At 42.1% G+C, this 13,960-nt stretch overlaps 1 protein-coding gene across 3 annotated transcripts in view; it reads left to right on the forward strand.

Annotated features, from left to right (window-relative positions):
* Positions 1-3,279: 3,279 nt before the first annotated feature.
* Positions 3,280-13,960, forward strand: part of INPP5F (inositol polyphosphate-5-phosphatase F) — an 89,677-nt gene continuing 78,996 nt past the window's right edge. For 2 of the 3 annotated variants that reach the window (XM_020907880.2, XM_070470288.1), the window contains exon 1: positions 3,305-3,574. In XM_020907880.2, the coding sequence (XP_020763539.2) occupies positions 3,478-3,574 (97 nt within the window). In that variant the 5' untranslated portion in view covers positions 3,305-3,477. Of the gene's footprint in view, positions 3,575-13,960 lie in introns of all 3 variants that reach the window. The other variant, XM_020907883.2, reaches the window with a different exon arrangement.

Raw genomic sequence — 13,960 nt, forward strand, 5'->3', positions numbered from 1 at the left:
AATAATGTGGGTCCTTGACAAGTCTGTCAGACTGTACAACTAAAAAGCCAGAATTTATTAACCCCCAAAGTATAACAATGGAGGAGAGATGATCTTCTCTATTAAACAAAAGTATCTCTCATTTAGACTAATGTTAACTGTTTCAAGAGGGACTTCAGGGACTTTCTTCCTGTGCTTCTCAAATGAACAATATCACATATGTTAAAGTTCCAAAATGGCTGTTACAATTTCCAGTTGTCCTTCATAAAGTTATGGGAGGAGGTATGGCAGTCAAATCCAGGAAAAATTGGTGATGATTGATTAAATGTGAAAACTTGGCTTGTGAGTATCTTAGGCTCTTAATGGTCCCAACTACTGACTGAAGGAATCATCTGTCTCCTGGCAGGCAGAATATACATTAAAAAAAATATATCTTCTTTGGAAGATTTCTCTTGTACAAATAATACTGAAGAATGTTCTTATAGACAAACAGCATACAAGACTGTAGACAAGTAGACAGAAGATGATGTTAAAAGTCAAATTTCACCATAGGACACTAGAATCTAATGAGAACCCCCAAATCTCAGAAACAGTACGTGTGAGAATGAAAGACAAATGGATAAGCAGAGTTGAGTCATTTACCATTATTATTTGTGTGAGTTTAACTATGTGGACACATGTCCTCACCTTCACTGATTTTAAGGCTGGAAGAACCCTCAGTGATCATCTCTTTTAATAAGTAAGGAAACCGACACTATCACACAGAACAGGCTAGAACCTAACTTCCTAGTGGACATACTTAAATTAGTATAAATGTATGATACATGTAGAGATACATAATATACATGATGGTCATTCGTGTTTAAAAACAGCATCACATGAACCTTCTACCATAAACTGGGTGGCATCCTTCAAGGGCAGGAAGGCCTAGAATTGGGAAGTTGGAGGAGAGTGATGAAGGATGGGGAGACCAGCCAGGTCTGGTAGAGTTGGGAGCACCTGGCAGGTAAGCAGTATCCGAAGTTCAGGAAGTCTCTAGCGGACAAGGCAAGGCAGCTGTGGCCGGAAACGGAGGGGCAACACTAGAGCCACACTGTTTACTCTTTCCACTCACTCTGCTTGGCCAGGCCAGGGCTCCAGCCACCCCAAAGTCAAGCGTGCTTTCAGAGCGAGAGGAAGAGAGCCATGTGCATCTGTGTCAGATATTCCAGGAGCATCTTCAGCATTTCTCTCTCTTAAGGGCTCTGCTTGTTAAACCTGGATTTACATACAGGTCATAAACCCCATTCCTGGGTATTAGTTGATGACTGATGGGTGTGTTCTACTAAGCTGCTGTCAGGCAGATTTTTCCAATTAATTTCATTTAAGACAGTGGTGCTTAATCCTGGCTACACATCAGAATACTCTGGGGAGCTTAGAGAAAGAAAATACTGCTGCCAGAGCCCATCTCGACTAAATTCTGCTTTAATTGTTCTGAGATTCATTGGTAAATTTGAAAAACTCCTTAGGTGATTCTAATAAGTAGTCAGGACTGGAATCACTGATTTAAAACATCAGGGAAAGTTTCAATCAACTAATCAGTTGTTTCAAAACAGTTACGGTAGCATTATTTTCTTCACATCTGGCAATATGATTAAAAAATAATGAAGTAATTTGCAGAACATCCTGTCTTCATAAGACTTTCTCACTATCTACTCCTTGTTGCTAAGGAAAGTCAACAGATGACTGAATTCAAAAATAAATCTGAAACTGATGGCTCCACCGATTCTTCACCATCTTATTGCCATTATCTTCTTTGTCCAACTCACCTCATTTGCCATAGTAATCACTCCTTTTGACCTGCAGACTGAGCTGTCTGGGCAGTCCAAAAGGCATAGTACTTATCAGAGATTCCAGGAGAGTTTGTCATTCTGGGACTTTATGTGCTATGGAAATTCAACAGAGAAATCAGTGTGGACTGGAATAATTAGTAATCTGGAACTCCTTCCTACTTTTGGGCCCTCTCACTTTTATCCAGCAGAAGATTAAAAGAATTCCCTTTCTCTTCTACCTTTTGTTTGTTTTACTTGTTTTTTCCTTCTTCCTTTTTAGGCATTAGAAAAGGCAGGAGATAGGCCTAGAAAAACTCACTGACTTATAAAACTGTCTTTTAGTTCAGCATCATCTGAGACCAAGACGCCTTCCCAAGATCACACAGCTAGATCACCCCTAGAATGGGACATGGAACTGGGGACCTGACTCCCAAGCGCCATTCTGTTCAATACACCACCTGGCCTTTCAAGAGAGATCAAAGATACTCGGGAGGGCCTCCATCTTCCACAGGATGTTCTCCAGACATCTCATCCTTTGTCAAACTAGACCCCTTTTACTTAAATGACATTAAGTCTTCTCACATGCATCCTGCTTAATTCGGGACATGATAGCTTATGAACTTTGCTTTCTTCCGCCTCGTTATTAGAGCCCTGTGCAGCATTCTTGCCTGGAGAATCCCAGGAACAGAGGAGCCTGGTAAGCTGCCGTCTATGGGGTAGCACAGAATCGGACACGACTGAAGCGACTTAGCAGCAGCAGCAGCAGCTGCTAATACTTAATTTCTATTGTTACATGCTTCTTGTTGATTTGCATTTATTGAATGTTTGCTGTTGTCAAATGTCACCAGGTTCTAAGAGGAAATTCCAAAAGAGAACACGCTCCCTCTCGGAGGAGGAGAGTCTGGTTCTGGATACACCCCTGCAGCCAGCCCCACGGGTCGCATTTCCCAGCTCTAAGTCTGGGTCTCTGCGGGCAGCTCAGGCTCGGGAACGAGGGGATTTCGGGCTGTATTTGGGTACTTGGCCTGGCTTTTCTCAGAGCTGGTGAAAGTAACAAATAACCTGCCAGCATAGGAAGGAGCGGAGGTCCCAGGAGGGGGCTTCCGCCCCAAAGGCCGCGGAGCGGGGGCGCCGCCAGCCTGACTCAGCCAGGCCCGGGGTTCTGACCGTTCAGCCCGGGGAGGGAAGGCGGGCCCGCCAGGGGCGGGGCTTGAGAGGAGCGGTAGGAGGAGGGGACTGGCCGGAGGGGAGAGACGAGGCAGGAGGAAGAGCCTCGAGGGAGGACAGGAGGAGAAAGCCAGAAGAAGCCAGTGAAGAAGGCCGCGGGAAAGGGCAGCAAGAGGAACCGAAAGGTGAACTAGGCGAAAGGGGCGGGGAGGAAACGGGGAGGGGGCGGAGCCTGGGGAAGGCGGGGGCAAGGGAAGGGGTGGGGGCAAGGAGGAGCCAGGGGAGGTGCCGGGGGCGGGGCCGGGAAAGGGGCGGAGCCGGGGAGAGGCCTCCAAGGCCGCCACCGCCTGGGCGCATTCTCCTCCGGCTGGTAGGGCTGCCGGGGCGCTTCCTCAGCCGCAGCTCCCTGAAGCGCGGGCTCAGGCGGCCCCGGCCGACGAGGACTGCCCGCGCTAGCCGCCGCCGCCGAGCCGCGGGCGCACCCGAGCCGCCGCCGCCTCCCTCGGCGTCCGGGGCCGGCATGGAGCTCTTCCAAGCCAAGGACCACTACATCCTGCAGCAGGGCGAGCGCGCGCTGTGGTGCAGCCGCCGCGACGGCGGCCTCCAGCTCCGACCGGGTGAGGCTGGCGGCGGGGGGGCGGGGGTCGCCCTGGGCGGGTTGAGGGGGGGCGATGAGGGGGCGCGGCCGGGCCCCTCAGCCGGAGGCTGCGGATCGGGCGCCGCCTGTGGCCGTGGCGGGCGGGGCTGGCGCGAGCGAGGGCGCGAGATCTGTCATTATTTCCTGAGGGGAGGGGGCCGGGCCACTGCCCCTCCGCTGGGGACAAAGGGCCGACGACCCTCGTCTCTTCGAGCGCGCTTCCGCGTCGAGATCCGTCCGCTCCGCTGCTCGGGGAGAGGGGAACCTGAGTAGAGGCGCCCGCAGTCGGGGTCGGGCCGGCGCCCACCAGAAAGTTCGGGCGAGGTGCGCCTGGCCTTAAAGGCCGTCTCCTCTCTGGAGTGCCCTCTGACCCTCCTTCCGGCAAGTTCTGGGTTCGAATCCCGGTCGCGCCAGTTCCCGTAGAAAGTCCTGCCGGAGCTTCAGTCCCTGTTGACATCTCTGTGTTTCTGGTCCCTTATCGTTATAGGCATGACTTCATTCTGATTACCTCATAAGCCCTCGATTTACAGCACTTTAAAAAAAAATTTAGTTTTACAATTAATCCGTAATGTTTAACTTTTAATGTTTATGTGTGACTCGATATTGTGTGACAGAGTCTCGTGGGTCAGTGTTTGAGTGTCGTGTAAAATGTCATGAGATGCCTCACTCTACAACATTAGTTTGCGTTAGGAAAACTAGGTCACAGTGGTGAGTTAAGCAGGACAGCCCCTGCCCTCAGAGAGCTGACAGTCCAGGGGGCGGTTTCTCTGGAGGGGCTCAGTAGCCCCTCGCGGTCGAGGTTGCCGGTCCCTTTTCCTAGTCACCAAAGAGATCTTTCCTTTTAGGAGATGTGAGAGAATAGAGTTCTTTAAGGAAATCGCGAGAGCATTTCGAGTTTACCTGTAATTCTCGTGTGTAATCTAGACAAAGAATTAAGTGGTATGAATTGGAAAGTATCAAAGGTACAAATCAACCTTTTGTATATATCATAGCAGTTACCATATATAGGAGGGTTTCCAAGGATTTGGTCCCTTAATATATTATTCCCAGCCCTCAAAACAACCTTACCAGGCAGGTGGTGGTATCCTCATTTTCAGGTGAGGAGACAGGTGTGAAAGGTTGAGTAACTTGCTGGAGGTCACAGAGAATTGGCCCTCAAGACTCTTGCTGACTGGTTCTACTGCTTGCCTTGGAAGCTCTGGTGGTTGATTTGCTAGAGCAGTGAAGGAGAACTTTGTTGTATTCCCCCCCCCCCTAGTTTTTGGGTGTATTTTCTTGCTATTACGTTTTATTTCCTCTATTCAGAATGGAAGACAAACTACTGCACCCAGATAAGGTTCTTGATAATCTTGAGACAGACGGTGTTGTAGATAGGCTAATTTTGGCCAGTCTCCAGTCATTCTCTTCTGTTTTTCCTGATTTGATCATTTGCCTGGTCTTTCCCCCCACCCCTGCCCCCAATGTTTGGGGAAGGCTTCAAGTGCAAACTGAGGGAAGGTAGATTGCAAAATTCCCTAGGCTGTCAAAGAGCCAGCTGTTTGGATTCTAAGAGCTTAAAATTAACTATTTCAGCTGGATAGAACTTGACATCACCTTTAACTCACTGGACAGAACACTTTTCTGCACTTTATTTCCTCAGCTATAAAATGAGGGTTTGACTTTTTTGGTCTTTGTACATAATGAAACGTTTTTGAAACAATGCCAGTGTAAGTGTTTGTTTGGTGTACCTCTTTGAGGATAAGAATTGACGTGTTTCATGGAAAACACTCAGGAAATCTCTAGGTCACTTGTATGTCAATAGTGAATTGAGGCAGATATAAATAGGGGTGGGTGTGGTTGTCTTCATTTCTAGGGATACTCACTCCTTTTCTCTCAGCCCCTAAGATTGATAGAGATGAACCAAACTGGTGGAATTACATGAAAGGAGATAAGTCCTCTAAATAGACAACTTTAAGTGAATTATTTGTCATTCTGTTTGGTTTGTGTTCATTTCTTGTACACAGAAACCTGTCCAGTCCTAATGGCTTTAGGGATAAGTTGCTCCCCTCAAGTGAAGTCAGTCAGCCCTCTTACAGGGCTGCCCTGGTGGTTCAGATGGTAAAGAATCTACCCCCAGTGCGGGAGACCTGGGGTCCATCCCTGGGTCGGGAAGATCCCACAGAGCAGGAAATGGCTACCCACTCCATTATTCTTGCCTGAAGAATCCAATGGACAGAGGAGCCTGGCGGGCTACAGTCCATGGGATTGCAAAGAGTCGGACGTGATTGAGCGACAAATGCTGATACTGATTAGGGATAAGTTGCTCCCCTTAAGTGAAGTAAGTCAACTCTTACAGGGTGTTGGCTAGTAGCTTACCTTTCTAGTGGAAGAATACTTAAACCCATACTTCTGAGCTGAGGAAGCTCAGATGGGCTATATAGACTTAAGACTTGAAGGAAAATTAAGGGAAACCTGGGCCTAGATTTTGAATTAAGCCATGTAATTTGAAGTACCATTTATGTATCCAAAGTCCCTATCAGAAGGCAAATTAACTTTTTCCTGAGTAAATTGGTTGTAGTCTTTGCAATTAAGTTTATCTCACTTCTTAGGATGTAGCCAACCACAGACTAAAGTAGACCAAAAATATAGAGGAAGGAAGAGGCCATTATCTTTCAGAAAATCCTGTTTTGATCTTCAGGTGTTCAAGTACATATAGCAAGCAAATAAAGAATCTCATGCTCTTGACTTTAAATAGTTTATCCTTTCTAGTACTCAAGAGCCTTTCTAAAGAATGACTGTAGAATAATGAGCCGACTCATTGGAAAAGACCCTGATGCTGGGAAAGAGTGAAGGCAAAAGGAGACGGGGTTGGCAGAGGATGAGATAGTTGGATGGCATCACTGACTCAATGGTTGTGAGTTTGAGGGAACTCCGGGAGGTAGTGGAGGACAGAGGAGCCTGGTGTGTTGCAGTCCATGGGAATGCAAAGAGTCAGACATGACTTAGCAACTGTATAACAACTAAAAAATGGAATAATGGCTTTTTAATTGTTAAGGTTTTTCAGGTCTCTGTACACTAACTTAAAATTCTCCATTTTATTGGGTCATTTCCCTCTGCTTTTACAGTCAGTGTTGCTATTGTTTGTAATTAAAGCGTTTACGATCTTTCATAGTTTCTTATTGATTATTCAGCTGAATATATTACTAGCCAGCTCCCTTTTGTTTCTAAAGGGCAGTATCATAAAACCAAAAGAGCCTGTGAATATCGTGATTTTTATGTTTGTGGCTATTGAACAACCTGAAACAGTACTCTTTTCTAGTGGTATCAGATGGATCATTACTGATATTTAAGGTTAAAATGACCATTTCCTTAGCATCAAATGTTTGTTACTGTTGGTCTTTTTTCCTTATTTTGTAAGATCCAGTTTGGATGCCACCCCTTCTCTGTGCTCATTATAGTCTGCATTCCTGGGGCAGCATTATTGGTGACCTTTTTGTGTTTCCAGGTGTTTTATACACTTGGTACACATTTTGTTTGTAGCTCTTACTGCTTCATATGAAAACAGTTTCCTTACTTCCCCAGTGGACAGAGCATTCCTCAAGCAAGGACTTTATTCTGCTTATCTTGGTATCTCTGAGCTTGAGTGTTAGGACACAGAAGGCATTTTTGGTTGAGTTGAACTGAGTTAAATTAAGTCCAGCTTTTCTCTCAGTAATATCATTGTCATAAATATAGAATATTGTGGATATCCTAATGAGGATACTCATTCATTTCAGGGCCTATTTTGAATATCTTCTAACTGGGGTGGAAAATCTCTGTCCAGCTGAATAAGGAAATAAATGTGAGGAAAGATGCATTTCCACTGTGATGTTTTTCTGATTTAACGTCACTTAAAAAAATTCTTTGGTATTCCTTATTTTCTTTAATGTTGTTTACATTTTTTCTTCTAAACAGTTGAATATTTTTTCTGGTGTTTCCATTCTTTTAAGGATAGTGCGTACTCTGGGATCATACTTAGAACTGCTTTTTGGGTTAGGGGCTTCCCTGGTGGCTCAGGGCGGTAGGAAACCTGAATTCTATGTCAGGAAGATCCGCTGAAGAAGGGAATGGCTACCCACTCCAGTATTCTTGCCTTGAGGATTCTGCGGACAGAGGAGCCTGGCGGGTTACAATCCATGGGGTCATAGAGAACCAGACACGACTGAGCGACTAACCCTTTCACTTTTTCACTATGTCTCTTTCAGGGTGATGGCTACCAGAGGAAAGTATTTAGTTTTATTTTCAACCAGGGGAAATGGTAAAGTACTGTGTAAACATTCAGTAATCTTCTGAGAGTGGAGTTTCACTCTCTGAGAATAAGGGCTGTAATTTAAAGACTTTAAAAGCAATGTAATACAGTCCACCGTTGGGGAAGGGTGATATGGTCTTATCTCTTTAATCTTAAAATTGCTTCCACTTGTCCTTGTAGGTTGTTCTGATAGACCAGTGTTATATAATTTACTGCTGTGTATTGCTTCATTCTGAGACTAAGTGACCACACAAAGATGGCAGAGCATGTCATACACGTAACATTCATAAACATGTAAACTACTTAGAGATGAAACTCTGATAAATACCGGTGAGCGGTTATTGGAGGGGATGCTAGTTATCTGTTAGAATGCACAGAAACATAACAATGTGTTCGTGTTTTTCCTAGTTATTTTTTTGATGTTTTTAATATGTCATATGAAAACTTTTTTGAATGAGAGATTAGCTACAGAACTGACATCTAAATAGAACTTTTATCTCCTTTGCAAAATTGTATTTTATGAAACTGTTCAGTTTAGCATTTTGTGTTATTTAGTATTTACTTTGAAAAAAATTTTAACTTTACCTTTTAAAAAAATCACGTTTACTAAAAATTCACAAAGTACCGTGACAAAATATAATAGGGCATTTTAATTTAACAATTAGTTATTAAATGTAAAAATCTTTTAAACCATTTTTGTTGCTGTTGAATACCAATTTTTTTCTAGTGTCTGTAGTTTTCAGTTTCTTTTAAAGCTTACCAGGTCTATACCTTGAACACTTCTTACCCCATATTTTATATTTCTAACAGGCCAGCAGTTGGATTGAACAGATCTGTAAACTTATTTATTTAGCATTTATTGTTACACATGCAAAATAGAAAACACTTCTTTCCAAAAACTTTCACCCTTTCTTTGGTTTTAAAAAAATAGTCTTTGTAGGGTGAATGAAGACAGTTTTCAGAATCAAGTTTTACAGGTAGAGGGAAGTTTTTGTGCATATTGTCTACTTTGTCAGCTAAGATTAATACTAGCTAATAACACTGTGACAACCTAGAGGGTTGTGAGGTGGGAGGGAGATTCAAGAGTGAGGGGACATATGTGCCTATGGCTGATTTGTGTTGATGTATGGCAGAAACCAATACAATATTGTAAAGCAATTATCCTTCAATTAAAAATAAATACATTAAAAATAGTAGCTAATAACAGCAGCTTTTATTTATTGAGTGTTTTCCTGAGCCAGACACTGTTCTAAGCCCTGTATGTGTACTGTTTCATGTCATCCTCACAATAAAACTTAGTTTTTCCTAATTTTTATTTTACAGGGACAGAGAAATAATTTGCCCAAGTTTAAAGAATAAGGGGGAGAGCCAGACTTCCCACTCCATATTGACTCCAAAGCCAAGTTTTTCTCAACATTGACAAAAATGTTTTATAAACCTTTCTACCTTCTTGACCGCAAAGTTATAGGATTTATATATATATTTAATAATTTTTATTTATGGCCGTGCTGGGTTTTCATTACTGCGTGGGCTTTTCTCTTGGTGCACAAGCTTCAGTGGTTTTGGCTCCTGGGCACAGCCGTATTACCAGGGGCTTAGTTGCTCCGTGGCGCGTGGAATCTTCACAGATCAGGGATGGAACCTGTGTCTCCTTTGTTGGCAGGCAGATTCTTTACCACTGAGCCACCAGGGAACCCCTGGGATATATATTTTTATGGGTAATATCTGAAACATATCTGTAACAACCATACTCATTATTGTGTAGTCTATGTAGAGAATAAAAAGCCTCTCAAATTTCAAAGTATGCTCATTGAGGGAAGATCTGTGGATCAATAGAGAATAAAAGACTGATAATGGGACTACTGGCTCTTTGACGTTTCACCTGTCATGACTCTTTTCTTGCAAAACTAGTTTATATAGTTACAGGAAATATTGTTTTTTTTAAATAGATTGACTAGTTTTTCCAGTTATGGTCAGTTTATCAGGTTTCTCAAGCTTTTAGAACATTTGGGGGTTGGGGAGGGAATAGATAGAGGGAAGATCTTGGAGCAGAAACATTGATAAGTACTAGATGGGAACTATTTCAGCTGGTGACGAGCAACCTGAAGCCTTCCCAGTCTAGCTTTGCAAGAATTCCAGATCCAGTTTCACAGACATCCTTTCAGAGCACATAAAGCAGAGAGGGAATGGAGAAGAAAAAGGCTTTTAGGGCACCCACCTCTGAAGAGGGGTGGGACTTTTGTAGCATCATTGATTCCAAGATGCTTGTGTTCCGACCAGGCCATGACAGCAGAAATCAGGACTTGCCAAAGGCTGGCTTCAGAGGAGCGGCAATATGCAGGTCTTTAGGGCAGAGCATGAAGGTGTCAGGAACCAGGGTGCCCAGAGAGCTTGGTCTTTCCGGAACATGACTACACTGGTGCTGTTCGGGATGTCCGACCACATGACTTCCCTTGTCCCACCCGGCCAGCCTAACTTGGCCCACTCAGGGAGAGGGAGATGGAGATTCATGACTGCGTCCCTCCACGTGACCCACTGCTGGCCTTCTGTAAAAATTTTAGGAATGAATTGAAGAAAGTCTAGTTTCTGGTTGACCCCGTGTATCTTGAGCAGCAAAGAGGTTGTTGAGAGGATTAAATAGAGAACATAAGAACAGAGGACTAAAATGCTGCTGTCTTAACCAGCTTTTTAAAATATGCTAATTTCTCATCAATTTATTTGGGAAAGGGAGGAATCTGAATTTTACTTCTGTGGGATTCAACAGATTTTTTTTTTTAATGAAAATAAATGAAACCCAAAGACATTTTTTATTTTTCTCTAGCTGGCCTTATGTCAAAAAAATTGCTTGTTGCTGATTTTGGTTTTTATGATTTATGACAAAATTAGCTGATGTATTTGCAGATAGATACAAGGCTATTGGAAAATCAAACTAATTTGAGTATAGTATTGATTGAGTGTATTCTCAGAGCCATAGTCTAACCTTGGTGTGGTTTTATGGGAATTTAAATATCTTAGGTCTTTATAAGCTGTATTATTATTTCTTTGTGTACCTTCTTGTAAGCTGTACTATTCCTGTTCATATGTTTTAAGATAAAACCTTTTAAAATCTAGCAAACACAAGTCTAAGAAGTAACAACAATGTTTTAGAAAGTGAAAATCACTCAGTCATGTCTGGCTCTTTGCGACCCCGGGGACTGTAGCCTACCAGGCTCCTCTGTCCATAGAATTCTCCAGGCAAGAACACTGGAGTGGGTTGCCATTTCCTTCTCCAACAATGTCTTAAAATCTCTAACAAATTACTCCTTAGCTGGGTTAAGTCATAATCATATGTGTCAGCCGACCATAATTGAGCTGAGAATGTTTGAATTAGATTATATTTACCAAAATAGAGAAATAATACATTACTTTATTATCAGTAGCTGTTGATAATACATTAAGTAATATTTAAGTTGTATTTAAAAGGTGAGGGTTAACACTGAACAGTTAGCATTATAGTACTATCACAACGCTTAGTGGCAGTATCTTAATTAAATCCCATGCTCTGTTAAGATGACTCATTTTCTTGTTGCTGCAAGACCCTTAAAGGAACTGCTCTCATTCACAAAAAAGCATCCTCTCCTGCCAGCTTTCTTTGAGGCTGGTTGAAGGAAGTATAGGTTGATGTTAGGTCAGTATTCCTTGTGTTTTCTTTAAGTTACCTTATTTTAATTGCAGATTCTTTCAAATTTAACCTTGAATTTCTTTAATTTTATAGTGGGATATTTAAAAATACAAAGTGCATTACTTTATGGAAATTTATGAATCTTGTTCTTTGAAACCACATTTTTACTTATACTGAACTTCAAATTTCAGTTTCTGCAGTGGTCAACATACATAATTTGAAATAGTCCTAACATCTAACTGAAATGTTGGGACATTTTAAATATGCTACAGTGCTCTTAATTTTAGTAGTTTGCATGTATAATGTTAATGATGCTTCATGTATAATATTAATGATGTTTCATGGTGTCATTCATACATTGCTTTTATGCCAGATATAAACAGTCTTCTCCCCATTTCCAGTGTAATAGCCCTCCCCTTCCCCAGGGAACAGTTGTGGTGGGCAGACCAAAAAATTTGGCAGAGTTTCTAATTTGCTAGTCTCTCTCTGGGCACTTGTTTTTCTTGACTTCCAGGATTCATCTCCTATAGCTGCATTTATCCCCCTTTGCACCTTTCAAACACTCCCACCCCAACAAATAATTTAGTATTCTATTTTGTTCTCCTTCCAAATTATATTAAGTCTGAAATTCTGTGAAGTCATCTACTTACTATTTCAACAAACCTTTATAGAAGATCTGACTGCTAGGCGTTGTGCTTGTCTAAAAAGTTGGATAAAACACTGTCTCTGCCCTAGCCCAGGTAGTGGTCCAACAAGGGAAAGCCATACATAGGATTCTAGAGTGACAGAATCCCTTGGACTGTAAGAAGATCAAACCAGTCAATCCTAAAGGAAATCAGTCCTGAATATTCATTGGGAGGACTGTTGCTGAAGCTGAAACTCCAATACTTTGGCCACCTGATGCGAAGAACTGACTCTTTGGAAAAGACCCTGATGCTGGGAAAGGTTGAAGGCAGGAGGAGAAGGGAACAACAGAGGATGAGATAGTTGGATGGCATCACCGACTTGATGGACATAAGTTTGAGCAAGCTTTGGGAGTTGGTGATGGACAGGGAATCCTGGTGTGCTGCATGCAGTCCATGGCGTTGCAGAGTCAGACACCGCTGAGCGACTATATTGAACTGACTCAGAGTGACAGATACTGTGATAGAGCTGAGTTTAGTAGGAGATTTTAACTGGGTCTTGACATTCAAAGAAAGCCTCTGCTTTTTTCCAAGATAATGAAAATGTATTTTTCTCCCTAATAAAGAAATGGGAAGAAGGGTGCTCTTTGATTCCATGAAGTTCCTTCCAGCTGTAAATAGTCTGTGATTGTTTCTTATCTAAGAGTGGAAAGTCTTAAAAGAAACTGTTTATGGTGCTGGTGAACTTTAATGGATTTTTTTTTTTTTTTTTTTTTGCTTTGCTAGAAATAACTTTGTATGTACAGGGCCTTGGTTCTAATTAAGTACTCAAAAAAAAAAAAAAAAAAAAAATGGGGATGAATAGTGCCTAACTGGCCAGATTGAAATAGTACAGCTTCTCTCCTGTACTCACACCCACAGAATACTCTGTTGTGGCCCCTGTTTGATCTAGAAGTGGTTCTTGATTTGAGGCCAATTAAAATAGACCTGATGGTGTGTTTGAAGGTAGAACTTTTTGTTGGTAAGGACCTATGGTATCAGAATGACTATACAGACAATCCTAGATGGAAGAGAATAAGTTTTGAACAGTTTTTGGGAAAAGCTAGGAAGTTATTTAAACACCAACAGAGACAAAGGTTACTTCTATTTTATGTTCAGAGTGCTAATTTTATGCTATTTTAATCTCAGTTACCAGCTCTAAAATGAGCTAAGGAAAATACCAATTGTTAGCTCCTCTGTGTTCTTCTTGAGCTCTCAAATCCTATTTCTGAAAGTCATATTGTTCTGAAGGACAGTTTTTGGGAGAGCAGAGGTCAGGAGTGCATCGCAACACACTGCCATGTTTCCTGGGTGATGCATTATGAATTTGTTACCCAAAAGTTTAGCTAAGCCTTCTTTGGACTGGTTATATTTTCAGTTTCCTAAAGTAGTGAGTTGGGAAAGTTGTCATTTAAGCTTGTACTTCCCTTCATTTATTCCCAAACTGTCTTTTCAATCTCTGTGCCCTATACTGGTATTCTGAATGTACTATAAAGCCCACATCTTTTATAATCTTATATATATTCATCGGATCACCTCAGGACCTGTCTTTTTCTTTAGTTGTCCTCTGTACTTTTTTTGAGTTGCACCAGGTCTATCTTGAGATGTGACAATTAGAACTTTATACTTCAAATAGAGAACCATAACAATTTTTAGTTTGGATAGTGTAGAGTTTAAAAAAATTTTTTAACTATTTTTACTTATTTATTTGACTGCCCCAAGTCTTAGTTGCAGCATATGGGATCTAGTTCCCTGACCAGGGATCAAACCCTGGGT

The sequence above is a fragment of the Odocoileus virginianus genome, chromosome 7 (assembly GCF_023699985.2).
Source record: "Odocoileus virginianus isolate 20LAN1187 ecotype Illinois chromosome 7, Ovbor_1.2, whole genome shotgun sequence".
Taxonomy (NCBI): Eukaryota; Metazoa; Chordata; class Mammalia; order Artiodactyla; family Cervidae; genus Odocoileus; species Odocoileus virginianus.